At 52.3% G+C, this 17,866-nt stretch overlaps 1 protein-coding gene across 1 annotated transcript in view; it reads left to right on the top strand.

Annotated features, from left to right (window-relative positions):
- Nucleotides 1-17,866, top strand: part of LOC122383346 (serine/threonine-protein kinase/endoribonuclease IRE1-like) — a 128,069-nt gene that overhangs the window by 90,081 nt on the left and 20,122 nt on the right. The window contains exon 7 of the mRNA XM_043369652.1: nucleotides 6,729-6,850. Coding sequence (XP_043225587.1) covers nucleotides 6,729-6,850 — 122 coding nt within the window. The remainder of the gene's footprint in view (nucleotides 1-6,728; nucleotides 6,851-17,866) is intronic.

The following is a 17,866-nucleotide window of genomic DNA, read 5'->3' on the forward strand; positions in this document are numbered from 1 at the left end:
GTGTACCGCACCGCGCGGCTTGTGGGGCTCAGTTGATGGGCGGCCTGGGGCCAGAATGTTTCCTTTAAATTTGACTTGTAAGGGAATTTAAGGTGTTGCGTCGGAGTATGTAAATAAATGGGACTTGTAAATATTGAAATACGAGTGTGAGTAGTGCTGAAGGGGCAGGGATCGGAGAATGGAGCATAAAAGGCCATATGCTAACCCACAGTCAGGAAAGAGGTCGTTTCCAAGGTGTCCGGCCAGAGTAATTTACAACGATCAGTTCTCTTTATCTGTTGAGTTTACACAGTGCACAAAGCGATTATACACAACACATGCAGGGCCTCCCTAGCCTAACCGATACTGGAGCTTCTCCGGTTGACTCCTAAGTGCCCTTGCCAGTGGATTTCCTGGCACTCCATCCTCCCCAAATTATCCCACGGTCCAACAATAGCGATTATACACAACACACACACAGGACCTCCCTAGCCTAGCCGATACTGGAGCTTCTCCGGTTGACTCCTAAGTGCCCTTGCCAGTGGATTTCCTGGCACTCCATCCTCCCCAAATTATCCCACGGTCCAAACAATAGCGATTACACACAACACCCACAGGACCTCCCTAGCCTAGCCGATACTGGAGCTTCTCCGGTTGACTCCTAAGTGCCCTTGCCAGTGGATTTCCTGGCACTCCATCCTCCCCAAATTATCCCACGGTCCAACAATAGCGATTATACACAATACACACAGGACCTCCCTAGCCTAACCGATACTGGAGCTTCTCCGGTTGACTCCTAAGTGCCCTTGCCAGTGGATTTCCTGGCACTCCATCCTCCCCAAATTATCCCACGGTCCAAACAATAGCGATTACACACAACACATACAGGACCTCCCTAGCCTAACCGATACTGGAGCTTCTCCGGTTGACTCCTAAGTGCCCTTGCCAGTGGATTTCCTGGCACTCCATCCTCCCCAAATTATCCCACGGTCCAAATGACAGCGATTATACACAACACATACGGGACCTCCCTAGCCCAACCGATACTGGAGCTTCTCCGGTTGACTCCCAAGTGCCCTCGCCAGCGGATTTCCTGGCGCTCTACCCTATCCAGCGGTCCGAATATAAGGAGCACACATAGACCTTGCCGCACACGAAATATTTGTAACTTTACCCCACATGGACACTGGGGACACTGCAAGGGACGGAACCGGGGAGATAGATGATGCACGTCACGCCCCTGTGCGTGGAAAGTCCACCGACGCGGCCATGGGTTAGGAGGGAGATGAGAAGCGAGTGAAATGGAAGAAGACTGTACACGGAGAGGAATCGGAATTCCTAAATGAAGCTCAGCTCGGATAGACCCCACTTAAATAGTAGGCCTCGCTTGGGTAAGCCCTGGATACGTGCAATAAGTCGCGAAGTGAAGAGAAAGGATGAGAGCGAGTTGAGGATCGATTATTGAGGATGAGTGCATAGCCGACGAAGGCTAATCCGTTCGGTTGCCGGCGCGGGCCCCATAAAGCCGTGGCTATACGGAGACGATGCAGGCAGCCCGGAGGGACCTAGTGACCCCGCCCGGTTTTAAAAGATAGGTTAGGTCCGCTATCGGTCCATTGAGTGATCAGCGCAGGATGACATTCGATAAGTGACGTAGGTAGTTTCGGAGATGGTTAGGACCCCAGGCGTCCCAGCGAGGAGACGTATGCCGCCGGTTAAGTAATGTCCCGCGAAGAAACGTGTGATGCTGCAGGACGGGGGTGAACATTAAATACCAAAGCATGCGAGTCGGGTGATCGCGGTAAGTCGGTACTGGCCACCCCGCTGTCAGTCGATTAACTCCGGCCGTGCAGCGGTCATTTCGGATAGGTCTGTGACGACAGCTTAACTACCAGCAACGGATAGATAGGGCTTCGGGCACCTATAACGCTGGTAGTCGTGGATTGTGTGAAGCCAACGGAGGCTAACCCGTTCGGTCGCCGGTGCTGTTTCAAAAGCCGTGGCTATACGGAGACGATGCAGGCAGCCCGGACGGACCTAGTTACCCAGCCCGGTTTCAAATTTAGATAAGCCCATTGCGGGCCGTGGTACGCTTAGTTTTCGTTTTATTATAGGCAATTTGGCATAAACTGGTAGTCATGGATTCGTGTAAAGCCGACGAACGACTAACCCTTTTCGGTCGCCGGGGGCTGGCCCGAAAACCGCGGCTATACGGAGACGACGCAGGCAGCCCGGACGGACCTTAGTTACCCAGCCCCGGTCTCAAATTTCAAATAAGTCCCCCGCGGAAACCGGACTACACAGTGCCCTGCGAGCCGTAGTCTCGGAACCGCTGGCCGAAGACATTTATGTTTTTTTTTTGTGTGTAGGTAGTTCGACATGGTGATGGGACGGACCGCAATAAGTCACGTAACGCGAAGGTCGAGTGCCGAAATATGTGGTGGGTCGTATCTCTAATTGTGTAGCGTGAGCATTATGAAGCGTTTGTCTGATGTACGGAACATTGTGGTTATGAAGGGATAACGGTTAAATGACATTTAAGGCCAATGACTCGATAACGACTTCGCGCGCGCCCTAGCACCACCGGGGGAAGTTAGGAAAAAGGGGAGGGACCGGAGATGGTCAACTCTGGTAAATTACGAGGTATAAGTGGACGAATGACATGGTTGTAAGGGGATGGATAAATGGACGAATGATTGATACATATATCTGGTGGGAGATGACCCTCAAGCTAGGAAGGGCGCTGTTGTCTGCGAGTGGGACCTTGGGTTATGTAAAGTTGAGTTCTTATGTCAACGTGATCAAGGATAATGGGTTATTATTTATCCCTCCTCCCATTCCTTAACCCTGGCCTATGTGTTTCCGATGATTGATCGCCCCGGAAAGATAGAGTCCGAGTCGGAACGGGTTCGCGAAGGGCTGGACACGTAGAAGGGCTTTTATGGAGCGCACCGACGGAGCTCCCACTATCGAAAGACGCCTGCCCGGTTAGCCCCGCAACGCCGCGAAACCCCGCTACAATGACGTCATCAATTTTGAAGTTTTTCGCTATATCTTGCCTAAAAATAGAGGTATCGAACTTAAAATTGGTATGTAGATAAAAGAGCGGGAGGACTATCACTTTTATTCCTTTTTCGAAATTTAAAAATGTTTTGGTTTTTTGACATTAAAAAAACTTCTTTTTCTGAATTTTTGAGGGTCAAACTCCAAAAAAAAATGAAAATCCGAGAGAGCAGTTCTGTAGCGCCGTCTTTTTTCTACATGATCATATAAAGAACTTTGAAATTGCTAAGTAACTGTAGCTTTGGTGAGCGTTTCAAGATTTCATGTTTTTTTGCTCATTTTTGCTCGAACATGACCTCAGCTTGACCTCAATAACTCCTGACCTGAGGTGACCTAAGACTTGAAATTTTGTGTGGAGGTGTCAAATTGATGCCCGATAAAGTACTGAAAATTTGGCGGCACTGCGCGCAGCCGTTTTCTTGCTATTACGTTAGGCGGCACGGGCGAACATCGATAGCAGCGCCTCTATCGGTCACTAGGGAAAGCTGGGCTGTAGGCGACGAAATACCGGCTGAATTGTGACACGTTTGATAGGTTTATAGACATCCGTCTTGTAAAAAAGTTGAACTTTTGCCTTCAATATTTCTACAGGCAATTTTAGAAGTGTCTTCACATAGATTACAAAACCGTTTAGATTATTGTATTCACTTCAAGCCTTCCCTATTGTTCTTGACGATGATGCGGGAACTATTTCTAATTTGTGTTTCTAGCTTAGTAAAATAACATATTGTGCAAACGATGAAAAAAAAACATAAATGGAAGATTTTAAATGCAATTTTCTCTAGCAATCAATGATTAATTATCTACAGATCAAGGAAAATGTGCATGCTACCTGATAATTTAACCCGCGCACCGACGGGGGGGGGGCGGATATCCGCCCTCCCTGAGGTTTTTCGCGAATAGCGGAAGAACCGCGGCGCTACGCGCCGCGAAACTTGGTACGACTATTCTCTCATCAATTTTACACATGGTGTGCAAGTTTGAACCTCCTAACTTTGAAGGTCAGGTCACCAGGTCACTTTGAATGACCAAACCTCAAGTCACTTTTTTGCAAATTTGTCACCGTGCCAGAGCTACAGTAGATGTCGGAGGCCTTTGAAAGTCGCAGGATGTTATTAGGTCATTAGTATCTACAATTTGTATATCTCGGAATTTTGATGTCGGTGACCTAAGGTCAGGTCAATTTCGCGACCTCCACATTATAAGTCAATGGGGGAAAAATCAACTCCCTGTTTTTACCACTAAAACGCGTCGGAATGGCCCCATATACCATACATGACTTCATATACGATCAATCTTCACTACCTTGAGGTCTCTTTTGCTGTTGGGCAGCTGTAAGGTCATGTGGCGTCATCAAAGGTCACCAAAGGTTTTTTGCCAATAACTCCGTACAGGAACAAGATACAGCCGCGTGGATGGTCTCATTGTGTTCAGCTCGTCAAGACGCATCGAATGATATACATGATGACCTCGAGGTCACGTGACCTGAGGTCAACCTTTGACCTTGACCTTTCGAGGTCAACATATATATCATTCGATGCGGATTGACGAGAGGATCACGATGATGCCCTTAGTTTGTTCCTATCTTGCCTAATTCGAAAGTTATTCGAGAAAAACTCTCTATATCTAGCGCCGCCATTTTGACTTTTTTGACCCCTGTGACGTCATCTTTGACCTGACCCGAAAATGACCTTTGTAAAAATTGTAGACCTTGTCCGTGCGTATCCGATGCCGTTTACCGCTTGTCGCTATCTTGCTTTGTTCTCGAGATCTCAGGGGGGGGGGGGCGGTCATCCGCCCCCCCCCCGTCGGTGCGAAGTTGGCGCAGACCCCCGTCGGTGCGCGGGTTAAAGTTCTTGGGGCCAGTTGTTTTCTTCTTTTCTTACGTCGCCCCAATGGCCGCGAATACACTTGTGATAACGCCTATCGAAGGAAAAACTACAGGGGGCAAATTGCCCCCCCCCCCCCAACGGGGCGAGGGTGAAGCGTCGTAGTTTTGCATCGTCTGGCCCAATCCTTTTATCGTGTTTCTGATTAGGTGTTTTGTATATTTTTAGCGTCGTTTTAGCTGCACCTCGTTCATGTCATGCCATGTTTTATGCGCACAATCATGTACGTTTTGACAAAGTTAAGATAATAGCGCCATTTTACTGTGGAGTGACCGAATGATGTTAAATAAATATAAATAAATACTAACTGAAATGCGGCGCTGTGATTGGGCGTCTTAGCATGAGTGAAACGCCAGCGCCAGAATCCGCTGTTCGCCTTATATGGAAAGTGAGCCTGTGCGTTTCACTGTTCTGTGTTGGTTTGAGAGCCACGGCACCATACGTATTGTGAGCCTCTTTGAAGGGGTCACCGCCCCAGGCACTGAGGCAACGGCTGTGCCGGGGAAAGCCAGCCTGGCTGGGGAGGTGCAGGCCAGGAGAAGTGCGACCGAGCAGCCACACTGGGGCGTGGATTTGTACTTCTACCCGTGACAAACGACATCGGCAGCGTCTTCCCATGACAGAATACAGACAGACACGACGGTGGCAGTGCTAAATAAAAAAACAACTTTTGGTCCCATTCTTTCCATGCAACGCCCATAGGGCTAATATTAAAATGCCAAAATCAAAGGGGGGCACGGTGCCCCGGTGCCCTCCCCGTTCCGCCGCCTATGACGGTAATAATAGGTAAGCCCTTTTTGCTTTGATCATCACGAAGCCCTAAGCCTTTTCAGTGCATTCTTCAGAAGCTCGGACATTGGAAAATGTATAAACAAGCTTGGCAGTGACGATCAGAGCCCAAAGTTGTTCTAGCAAGATCGACTAGCTGTCCAAATCGGATCCCTTCCAATCGATGATTTTCAAAGAAATGCATTTTACTCGATTGTACAACGCATTTCTTGAAATGCCTGTAAACGGTGAAAATTCGAACTTTGACCTGACCTGTGACGTCATCGGTTTGACCTAGGTCAAAAAATTGGGTCACGAGGTAGTTTCCTGATAGGGCTATCCAACACCATTTGCCGCTTGTCGCTAAGTTGCGTGGTTCTCGAGATCTTAGGGGTGCCAAAATACCCCCCCCCCCCCCAACAGGGCGCGTTGCTCGGCAGAGCCCAACGGGGCGCGGGTTAAAAGTAAGCGAGCCGATTTTTCCCCAATTGACTTTTAATGGGATTTTCAAGAAATTGACCTGACCTTAGGTCATCGATATCGAAATTCAAAGCGAACTGGCGCGAGGCCAAAGCAAACACAATGGTGCCTGTTCCACGTCTCTTTCTTTATTAGATCAAAAGGTACAGCCAAAACTATTTTGACTAGCAGGAACGAAATAGCGCGGGGGGTGGCAACTGGCAACCCCCCATGTGCGTTTTAGGATGGGAGAATGGCTTGTGCGGGCGAGGGTTAAACTCATTTGATGTGTCACATCTCCGCTTCCCCCGCGTCGTGCGTAGTGTGGTGACAAAAAAAATGACGCCGATGGCATTGGTTAGTTTATCTTGCCAATATGGGGTATAGCGGGGTTCCCCACATGGCAGGGTTGACCCCGCTTCCCCTAACCATGCTTGGAAAGGCACTGTTTAGCCAATAGATGTACATGGTATCGGGGTGCCTTGGCCAATATCATGGGGTGCATGGAGTACGGCTAACATTTTATAAGTTTCACCCATTTTTTAAGAGGCAGTTTGTTTTTTTTTTCAGCCTGGTGCAGCGGACGTGTTTGCCCTCGGCTTGGTCTTCTTCTACGTCCTCTCCAAAGGAAGTCATCCATTTTTCAAAACTGCACGGGACATGAAGATGAACAGTCGAGCTGAAAAGGCGTGGTAAGTTACAGCAATGTTAACCCTCTCTCTGGCAGGGCATTTTTCATAACATGGCCTGGTAGGGGGGAGGGTTGATGCGAACCCCCCTCGCGATTGGCTCCTATGACACTTAGAAACACCAACTTTGGTAGGTAGGTGAACTTTTGGAATTCTCGCCCCTGTACAAATTTGTTTGCTCTATGTCAATATTTAGGGGGTTTTGGGAGGTATTAATGTAAAAATTTCGCTGAAAACAGGTCAAAAGTTTTTTGCTTATAACTTTTGATCTAAATAAGAAACAGAAAAAAGAAAAGCACCAGTGAACTCAGCACGTCAAGGCGCGTCGAATGATATACTTTTTTGCTTGCTTAACCTTCGCCCCAGTGTGGGGGGGGGGCATATGTTACCACCCTGTCGCGTTTTTTGCGTGTGAATAAAAAACCACGGCGCGTAGCGCCGCGCCGCTTGGGGTAGCTTTTGGTACATCAATTTTGGACAATGTGTGAAATTTTTGACCCCAGGTCATGTCAGGTCAGGTCACCAGGTCAAGTTAACTGACCAAGCCTAAAAAAGTTTGCAATCATGTCCAGCCTGCAGTGTTTGTCAGAAAGGTTTTAAACTTGGTGGATTGTATGCTGTTATGGGCGCCTACAATTTGTATATCTCGGATTTTTTATATCCGTGACCTAAGGTCAGGTCAGTGGCGTGACCTTTCCATTACAAGTCAATGGAGAAAAATGAAAATGCCTCTAGATCCGTGTGCACGCATCGGAACAGTCCAAATATTTCAGAATCACAATGATTTAGTCCACTCGTGAAGACCAAGGTGTCATTTTTGCTGATTTTTGCCTCTAGACAGCTCATCCGAGGTCACTTGAGGCTACAAACAGTTTTTTGCCAATAACTCGCGATTGGAAAGAGATAGAACGCAGGGGACGGTCTCATTGTGTTTGTCTTGTTGAGACGCATCGAGTGATATGCAACATGACCTTTTCCGGTCAGGTCATGACCTTGACCTGAGGTCAAATTTTCAAGTTGACCTTTCAAGGTCAAATTATAGTCCATTCGACGCGTCTCGGCGAGAGGAACACGATTCTGGCAATAGAAATGTCGTGGCTTTTTGTAGTCGAAAGTTATTGTCGAAAAACATTTTTCGTAAAAACAGCTATTTTTGGAGTTTTTGCCCTCTGGAGGCTAAACAGTTGACCTGAGGTCAATATTGATAATGATCTTTTCAAAAGAAGAGTTCAAAAGCTATCGTTTGCTGTTCCATGCGTGTTTCTAGCTACCATAGTTCCTGAGATAGCGGCATGTTTTCTGAAAAAAAATATAATGACAATTGGCAAATTTTGACCTTTGATGACCTCTGGTGACATCAATATTGCCCTAAGGTGAAAAATGACTGATATACTTTCAAACGTACGCATTGAGAGCTATCGACTGCTTTTTACCGCGTCTTTCTAGCCCTCTTAGTTTTTGAGTTAGAGATGGGTGGTAACATATGCCCCCCCCCCCCACTAGGGCGAAGTTGGCTGAGACCGCCACTGGGGCGCGGGTTAAGTGTACTTAAAGTTTTTTTCTTAATTTTTAAGTAAACTTTAATTAATGAATTAAGTTCAAGTTACCCAAATTGCATCATATCGCAAATCATTCGATTCGGCTGATCACCAGGAACATAATTACAACATTTTTTAACCCGCGACCGCCTGGGGGAGGGGGGTCGGATCCGACCCCCTCCTCCGTTTTTTTCTCGAATAACTCATGAACCGCTTAGGTACGCTATTAACTTTAAACTTGGCATACCTCCTCCGCCTTCAATTTGGCGTCTCCTGTGTAATTTGTAAGAAAATTTTTCCAAAACTTTTTGAGATATATCGATTTTAGTGATGTAACTACATGGCGTTTTCAGTCAAAAAGTGGTAAATATTTTAAAAAAAAATCGCCAAAAAAAACAAGGTTTAAAGCAAATTGCAAAGTAAGGACACAAATAGACGCAGTTTAACAAGTTCTTTAAAACGGCTATTTCGGATTTTCCATAAAATGTGTTTTTACCCCTAAAAAATTCAAAAAACTATATTTTTTGGAAAACAGCTAATAACCCGCGCAACGACGGGGGGGGGGCGGATATCCGCCCCCCTGAGGTTTTTCGCGAATAGCGGGAAAACCGCGGCGTGTAGCGCCACGAAATTTGGTATGACTATAACCTCATCAATTTTACACATGGTGTGCAAGTTTGAACCTCCTACCTTTTAAGGTTAGGTCACCAGGTCACTTTGAATGACCCAACCTCAAGTCACTTTTTTGCAACTTTGGCATCGTGCCAGAGCTACAATAGATGTCGGAGGCCTTTGAAAGTCGCAGGATATTATTAGGTCATTAGTAGCTACAATTTGTATATCTCGGAATTTTGATATCGGTGACCTAAGGTCAGGTCAATTTCGCGACCTCCCTATTATAAGTCAATGGGGGAAAAATCAACTCCCTGTTTTTACCACTAAAACGGGTCGGAATGGCCCCATATACCATACATGACTTCATATACGATCAACCTTCACTACCTTGAGGTCTGTTTTGCTGTTTGGCAGCTCTGAGGTCATGTGACGTCATCAAAGGTCACCAAAGGTTTTTGGCCAATACCTCGGTACAGGAACAAACAGGAACAAGATACAGACGCATGGATGGTCTCATTGTGTTCAGCTCGTCAAGACGCATCGAATGATATACATGATGACCTCGAGGTCACGTGACCTGAGGTCAACCTTTGACCTTGACCTTTCGAGGTCAACATATATATCATTCGATGCGGATTGACGAGAGGATCACGATGATGCCCTTAGTTTGTTCCTATCTTGACTAATTCGAAAGTTATTCGAGAAAAACTCTCTCCATATCTAGCGCCGCCATTTTGACTTTTTCGACCCCTGTGACGTCATCTTTGACCTGACCTGAAAATGACCTTTTTAAAAATTGTAGATCTTGGCCGTGCGTATCCGATGCCGTTTACCGCTTGTCGCTATCTTGCTTCGTTCTCGAGATCTCAGGGGGGGGGGCGGTCATCCGCCCCCCCCCCCGTCGGTGCGAAGTTGGCGCAGACCCCCGTCGGTGCGCGGGATAAAATCCAAAATTTTGAGAATTACCAAAAACAGAATATATGTTATGGGGCTCTGTCAAAACATTAGATGTCCCAAATTTCATTAATTCGGTCAGGAACCTTCTCCGAGAGAAGGAAGCAGCCCACCGTCGTAAAAAGGCCGATCCGTCTGCTGAAAATTTAGGACGTTTTTCCACTGTCAGGGCCGCGTTCAAACGTCAAGCAGCTAGCAAGTACCGCGATTATCTTTCGTGATTTTAAAGACAATCCGAAACGTTATTGGTCTTTTATCAAAGCCATTAAATCATCCACGCACGTTTCACCCGTCCTGGAATTCGGTGGCCGCGCTCTCCGCAGCGATGTTGAGCGTGCCAACTGCTTGAATGCGTGCTTTGCCCGTAAATTTAGCAACCCGGCGGTAGAGGCGTTGCCGGCAGCGCCCGAGCTCAGTGCCCCTGGCATTGACCGGTTTGCGGTGCCGCACGGCCGGGTCGCGCAGCTACTGAGAGAGCTGAGTCCGCACAAGGTCTGCGGCCCGGACGGTCTCAGTGCGCGCATGCTGCGAGAATGTGCTGATGAGCTGGCTGTTCCCATTGAAATATTGTGCGAAATGTCTGTGTCGCGAGGGTCGTTTCCATTGTACTGGAGGAGGGCTAACGTTGTGAGTGTTCACAAGAAGGGCTCTAAGAAAAATCCAGAAAATTATCGGCCGGTGTCATTGCTGCCTATCTGCTCAAAAATTCTGGAAAGAGTTGTATTTGAGAACCTTCTGCCAGCGTGTTTGCCAGCCATTCCTCCCAATCAGCACGGTTTCCTGCCTGGCCGCTGATGCGTCACCAACCTCTCCTGCTTCCTTAACCACTGCTGGTCCTCCATTTCCAAAGGCAAACAAACCGACGCCATTTACACAGACTTTTCGTCTGCATTCACGTCTGTCAACCACACCTTGCTCCTTCACAAACTCCGCTATTCTTTTCAAATCACTGGCCTCGCTCACACCTGGCTGACGTCCTACCTCAGTGATCGCATGCAGCGTGTCGTCCTGAATGGCAAGCACTCCATGTGGACCGCTGTGCGGTCGGGCGTGCCAGAGGGCAGCATTTTGGGCCCCCTAATGTTTTTGTGTTATGTTGCTGACATCCCAAAGTGCATCGAAACTGATTGTCTGTTATATGCCGATGATGTAAAGCTCTTTCACCGCGTAGAATCTACTGAAGATGTTGCCGTCCTACAGAGGGATATAGACCGACTATGTGGCTGGGCTAAAACCTGGAAGCTAAAACTCAACCCGAGCAAATGTCAGTGTATAACATTTACACTCAAGTCATCTCCTGTTCGCGCCGTGTACAGACTGGATAGTCATGAGCTTACTCGCTGTCATGAGGTGCGTGATCTGGGTGTTATATTGGACGCGAAGCTTACGTTTGCTCAGCATGTCGATGTGACCGTGCCATGCAAGAAAATGTTGGGGATGATTATGCGAGGTGTCCAACTGCCTCGGTGTCCCCGGCGGGTCAAGTTTGACCATAGTGCGCTGATCGCCGCGTACAATGCCCATGTTCGCTCCATTGCTGAGTATGGCAGCGTTGTGTGGAGTGGCGCAGCAGTAACACATCTGGCGCGGCTCGAGCGCATGCAGCATCGCTTCTTGTCTTGGCTGGCATCCAACACCCACGGTCGCGACCTGCCCTGAGCCGTCTGGAGTCCCCCGCCTTCAAGTGGTGGACGGTGTGGGCCGTGGGGCCTCGCTCCGACTCGGTGCGTGGACAGCGCCCGAGCCAGCCAAACGGGGGACAACCGCCCCTCCAGGGCGGATGCCGGTGGCCGACGCGCCACCGGCCGTCGTCTTCAGCTGCTCTACCTACCGGCTCGACACTCGACCGACTCGACCGACTCGACCTCGGCAACACCTGCGGACCGGCCGCGCGCGCGCGGCTCGGTCCGCCTAACTAAGTGAACCCAGCGTCCCCCGCCATGAGCGCCGATGGCGGGGGCTCGACCGGGCGCGGCGCGCGAGGAGCCTGGGGGGCCGCAGCAGGCGGGCCAAGAACAGACGGTACCGTCTGAACCGTCGGAACAGAAGCCGACTACTCATCGCGAGTTGGAACGCGGAAGGACTACGCCCCAAGAGGGATGAGTTCCACCGCTGGCTCTCTGCCACTAAGACGGACGTTGCCGCTGTTCAGGAGGTCCAGCCGGCTGCCGGCCAGCCCATCACCATCCCGGGCTACCAGACGGCCGCGCTCGTCAGGAGGGCGCGCGGAAGGAGAGACGGAGGGCCGGCCAAAGGGGGAGGTGTGGCGATCTTCGTCCGAGACGGCCTCAACTATCAGACCATCGAGGACTCCCCTCTCCACCCGCAGGACGACACCACCGAATGGTGCGGCGTTCGGGTATTCGCCAGCCCGTCGCCCACTAGACCTCACACCAACCAAAGACCTTGTTCTGTTACTATTTATTGCATCTACCGCCCCCCAATCAGATCATCGGGGATTGACGAGAGAATCGACCGATTCTCCCTGGACGGCTTCCCGTCTTCGCCGGACACCTTCATCCTGGGGGATGTGAACGGCCATCACCCGGACTGGGACGCGGCGTGCCTGGAACCCGACGACACCGGTGAGAAGATCGCGGGCTGGCTAGAGCGCTCACGTTGGACAGCCCTCAACAACGGAGAGCCCACCCGCGCCGGCTACGGGACCGGGCCGCTGACTGCCCCAGACGTTGCGCTCTGCCACCAGAATCTGGCGCTGCGGAGCTCCTGGTCCATCGGCTCAGATCTCGGCAGTGACCACCTCCCCCAGGTGGTCCAGACCACGACGAGCGGCGCCCGCCCACGCCGCATCAGAAAGACCAGGTGGTCCTGGCAGAAGGCGGACTGGATACAGTTTACCAGCGGCTGCGAGGCGGCCTTCTCTGCCCTGCCTCCTGATCTACCGACACTCATCCTCGCCGAGAGAGTGGCAACCATCATCATGTCAGAGAGCACGCGGGCCATCCCCCGCGGCGCTCGCGCCGACCCGAAGCCCTGGGCCTGCGATCCTGAACTGATCGATGCGATCTCGGCAAGGCGAGCGGCACGGGCAGAGATGACTTCTAATCTCTGCCCTGCAACAAGAGAGAGGTGGAAAGCTGCGAAGAAGGCGGCCGCCGCAGCAGAGGAGTCGGCCAGAACCAGGACCTTCAGAGCCTTCGTCTCCACGGAGCTGAACCGGCCCTCGAGCATCGGGCGCGTCTCCAAGATTCTCCGGAGGATGGAGGGCGCCGTACCTGAGTCCCGACCGGGACAGGCTATCAGCGGGGACTGTGGCAAACTTGCCATAGAGGACCGCGCGAAAGCCAACGCCTTCGTCAGGACCTATGCAGCGGTCAGCAAGCAGGTCCGCTGTCCGAAACGAGACCGGCCCGTGAAGAAAGAACTGGCATCCCTGAGGGACAACGGCTGCACGTGCCTCGACACCAAAGAAGAGGCGTGCGCCCCCTTCAGCATGAATGGAAGCCCAGATCCGGGTGCTGAAGTCCAGGAAAGCGCCCGGCCCGGACCAGGTGTGCACCGAGCACCTGCGGCATCTCGGCCCCACAGCCAAGGCCGTACTGCTGCGCCTGATCAACCAGACCTGGGCAGACGCCACCATGGCGCGTGGCGGAGGGCCATCATCATCCCGATTCTGAAGACCGGCAAGAACCCGCAGTCCGTGACGTCATACCGCCCGATAGCCCTCACCAGCCACGTGGCAAAACTGGCAGAACGGATGGTCGGCGCTCGACTCAGCCAGATCGCCGAAGCGAGGAACCTGATTCCTGCCGAACAGGTGGGCTTCCGGCGCGGAAGATCGGTGGAGGAGAATCTCGGCCGCCTTGTGCAGACCGTACAGGACGGCTGGAACCGACCCCGCCCCGCCGGTCGGCCTACCGAGGGGAAGACGGCGGAGAAGTTCGCGCTGGTAGCGTATGACTTCAGCAGAGCCTATGACAAGATCGACCACCGCATGCTACAACTCAAACTGCTTCGTCTCCAGCTCCCACTATGCATGGTAAACTGGATCTTCCAGTTCCTCCGTGACCGACGCGCCAGGGTGGAAGTGAACGGCTGCCTCAGCGAGGAGCGCCCCTTCAGAGCGGGCCTCCCTCAGGGTTCGGTCCTGGCACCGACCCTGTACACCCTGTGGTCGGCCGACCTGGTGAGCGACCTGAGGAGCGTCCCGGGTACCAGCGTATTCATGTACGCCGACGATACCGCCACACTGAGCGGTAGCTGCCGGATGGAGACGGCAAGAGAACGAGCCCAGATCGCAGCTGACACGATGGTCAGGTGGGCCAACAGGTGGAAGATGGTGATCGCCGGGGAAAAGACCCAGGCCCTGGTCCTCTCCCAGTGGTCCCATGACGCCAAGGACTTCCAGATCAAGGTGGCCGGAACATCGTCAAAGGATCCCCGCACCTGAGACTCCTAGGAGTCACCTTTGACAGACTCCTCCACTTCGGGGAACACTGCAAGAACCTGCGCCGGAAAGTGAAACCCAGGACGGCTCAGCTGAGGAAGCTGACCGGCCGCAGCTGGGGCCTCCAGGAGGCGCAACTACGGACCGTTGCCAACGGATACGTTCGGGGCGCCCTGGAGTACGCGGCAGCAGCGTGGCTCCCGGCGGCGTCTGAAGCTCACGTCGAGCTGATCGAGCGGGAGCTGCGAGCGGCGGCCCGTGCGGTCACAGGCTGCACGGCCTCGACCCCGACCGCGCCGCTGATGGCCGAGGCCGGCATCCCGCCGGCGCGAGTACGTTGCCCGGCGCTGGCCGCTCGCATGGTGGGCCTGGCCGCCTCGCTGCCCGGCGACGACCCGCTCCACGCCGTCGGGGAGATGCACGTCGCGCCCCGCCTGAGGACGACCACCGGATGGCGTGACGTCGGCCACCGCGCCCTGGCTTGGACAGGCGTGGCCGACGTCAAAGTGGAAGGACGCCCTACAAAGACTATCCCACCGTGGGACCACCATGGAGAAGCCGTGACATTCTGCCTGGACGTCGGCCCCGGCGGCCAGAGAGCGGCCCCTGCGCACATACGGAGGGGAGCGGCAGAGGCCACACTGGAACACCTGCCGCCCCGCGCTACCTGGATATGGTCGGACGGCTCGGCAGAGGGAGGCGTCTCCCAAGGCGGGGGCGGTGCCACCATCACCTTCCCGTCGGGAGAGACTCGGGAGGTCCGAGTCCCAGCGGGTCAGCTCTGCTCCAGCACGCGGGCAGAGCTGTGTGCCCTGAAGGCGGCCCTGAACGCCATCCGAGACGCCGACGCCGACATCGCAGACGACCCAATAGTCATCTGCACCGACTCCCAGGCCGCCCTGAGGATGCTGGAGAGCGGCGCCTCCTCCCAGACGACTCACCTAGGGATCTCCATCTGGGAGGACCTACTCGCTCTCTCCAGCCGAGGGTCACCGATCCGCCTCCAGTGGGTCCCGGCGCACTGCGGCCTGCGGGAAAATGAAAGGGCCGATGAGCTGACCAAGGAGGCCTCCGGCCTACCCCAGGAGGCAGCAGCAACAGACGTGAGGACGCTAACGAAGGCCGTCGCACGCTGCGCCTCCCACCGCTGGCGGCAGGAATGGCCGTCCAGCTTCTTCAGGGACATCATGCGGGACCGTATGCCGGCCCCGCTCAACAACCTCGACCGGGATGCCGCCGTCAACGTCCACCAGCTGCGGGCCGGGCACTGGGGTCGCTCGGAGCAGTATCTGCACCGTATCGGGCGGCGCCCCATCCCGACCTGCCAGCAGTGCAACCTCAAGGCGTGCCCCGCAGCCCGCTGAATCGTGTGCAGAGAGGGCACCGACACCCCGGAGCATGTGTTGCTCAGGTGCCCGTGCCTGGCCGGCGCCCGCCTGCGACTGACGGGCAACATCCATATTCGACCAGAGCAGCTGAAGGACGGCGAGCTGGTGGCGGCCTTGGCCGCCGGCTACCTCCGCCACAAGGAGCCCCTCATGGGGCTACAGGCCGGCCCCAGCCGGCCCTGAGGGGAACACCAACAACAACCTGCCCATGAGTTATGAGACGCTTCTTGTTCGATTTGGCATGTGTTCTTTGAAATCGCGCTTTATTCAAGCCGATCTCCGCCTGGTTTTGGGACTGCACCATGGATGGATCGACTGTCCTCACCTTCTGAGTCTGTTTGGTCTGGCGGTCCCTAACAGACGTTCTCGGCAGCCAGCACTGTTTCATGTCGCATTCGGCAGATTAAACACTGTAAAGTCGGGACTTTTCATTCGCATTCCTGTGCTATGCAACAATTTTCTACAGAAAATTCCGAACGCAGATATGTTGGCTCCGTCGAACTGCATCCATTCTGATGTGTGTGATTTCGCTAGTTCTCAGGGTGCTTACATCTGAGACAATGTATCGTGCTTTGCAGTAGTATGTAGTGTTTTTTTATGGGCATGACTGCCACTGTAAATGGGCCGCTGGGTCTGTGGTTGGCTTGGCACAATACACAATACACAGTACACAATCTTTTTATCTTGATTTTTGACCGCCAAATTGTAAAAAAATGGCTCCAACATGCATAGGGCATTGTGACGTCATAAGCATTTTCGTGAATTAGAGGCACTTCTGAACATCGCATGTTGAGAAATATAGGTATAGGTAGTGTGGCCGAGATGAGTACGGTTCTCCAGGGCATTAGTCGTTGGTCGCTCGGCGGGCGGGAGGGCAACCAGTTCCGGTTCTGTGCTCCCTTCACCCCACACGAATCAGCCGAGATACTAGTCAGTCGGGCTAGCGCTATCCTATGCTCCCTTCCTGACTGCACAGCGCTAAAACCCAGAGCCGAGACTTCCCGAGCACGACCTCTGACCCCACGCGGTCCGAAGGGTCGGCCGATGCCTGAGGGTGCGCCGCGCGCCGGCCACCCGGATAGCCTCTGCCGAGTCTCCCTTTCATGCACCGTTTACTACGCACTCGATTCATTCATGATTCTGTGTTGCCGCGTTCCTCTCGTTAGATGGCTCTACTGATGTCATAGGCGACCCCAGGAAGATTGCGGCCGGAATACCCCAAACGGCAGAAAATGAGGTTTTTGGTGAATATCTCGGAAAGTATTTGGCATATAACGATGCAATTTCACAGTCTCGTGGTAAATGTGCATACACATAATTCGGGTTGATACTTATGCATTTGAATATTATATAGGACCAGATATGTCCGAAAAAGCAAAACCAACAAGACTTTTACTGGAGAACCGTACGCTCATTGATCGGTGCGGCAGTGGCGACAGCTATAGGCCGACGGGTGCTGCCGCCTGGTGGCACAACTCTTAGCCACAAATTACAGGTAGATGAGACAGAGGACAGGACGTGCGTAGCATAGCTCTTGGGTGTTGTCAGCGTGGCGGGGTTGACACGTGAACGGCGCAGCTGAGACGAGTGCGGCGATGACGTTGCATTGTTGAGTTGGATTTGTGTGACTGCGTGGCGGTCAGTTGTTGGTTTGATGGCTCCCGTGCCTGTGATGGGAGACCGGTGGGTGATTGCTGCGTCAGAGTTCAATGGCGCAATAAACCCAATTCGAAGTTCGAATGTTTCCCGGTTGTGATGAAGATGGGAGAGCTTTGATTCCCAGACATCGCATGTCAAAACAAATGGCACCACTAGATTCCTGGGACAAAGTTCGTCTAGAAAAGTGCAATCCTATGTCAAAAGCAAAGAGTTGAAAAATTGACCTTTTTTCTTATCCTCGTTTAGATATGTATCATATAAACGATTTTTTATGCTTTCAATGCACACTTATCACCAGCATAATGACTTGGGGTCACATATAACCATTTCCATCCGATTCGGCGTGAAAAAATAAGCCATAAAACATACGTCGCACGCCCATGTAGCAGAAAGTTAAAACCGTGACCTTTCGTGACCTGACCTGACCTTGACCCGTTCTTAGTATGACCCCTATACG

The sequence above is a fragment of the Amphibalanus amphitrite genome, unplaced genomic scaffold, assembly GCF_019059575.1.
Source record: "Amphibalanus amphitrite isolate SeventyFive unplaced genomic scaffold, NRLGWU_Aamphi_draft 000161F_arrow, whole genome shotgun sequence".
Classification (NCBI taxonomy): Eukaryota; Metazoa; Arthropoda; class Thecostraca; order Balanomorpha; family Balanidae; genus Amphibalanus; species Amphibalanus amphitrite.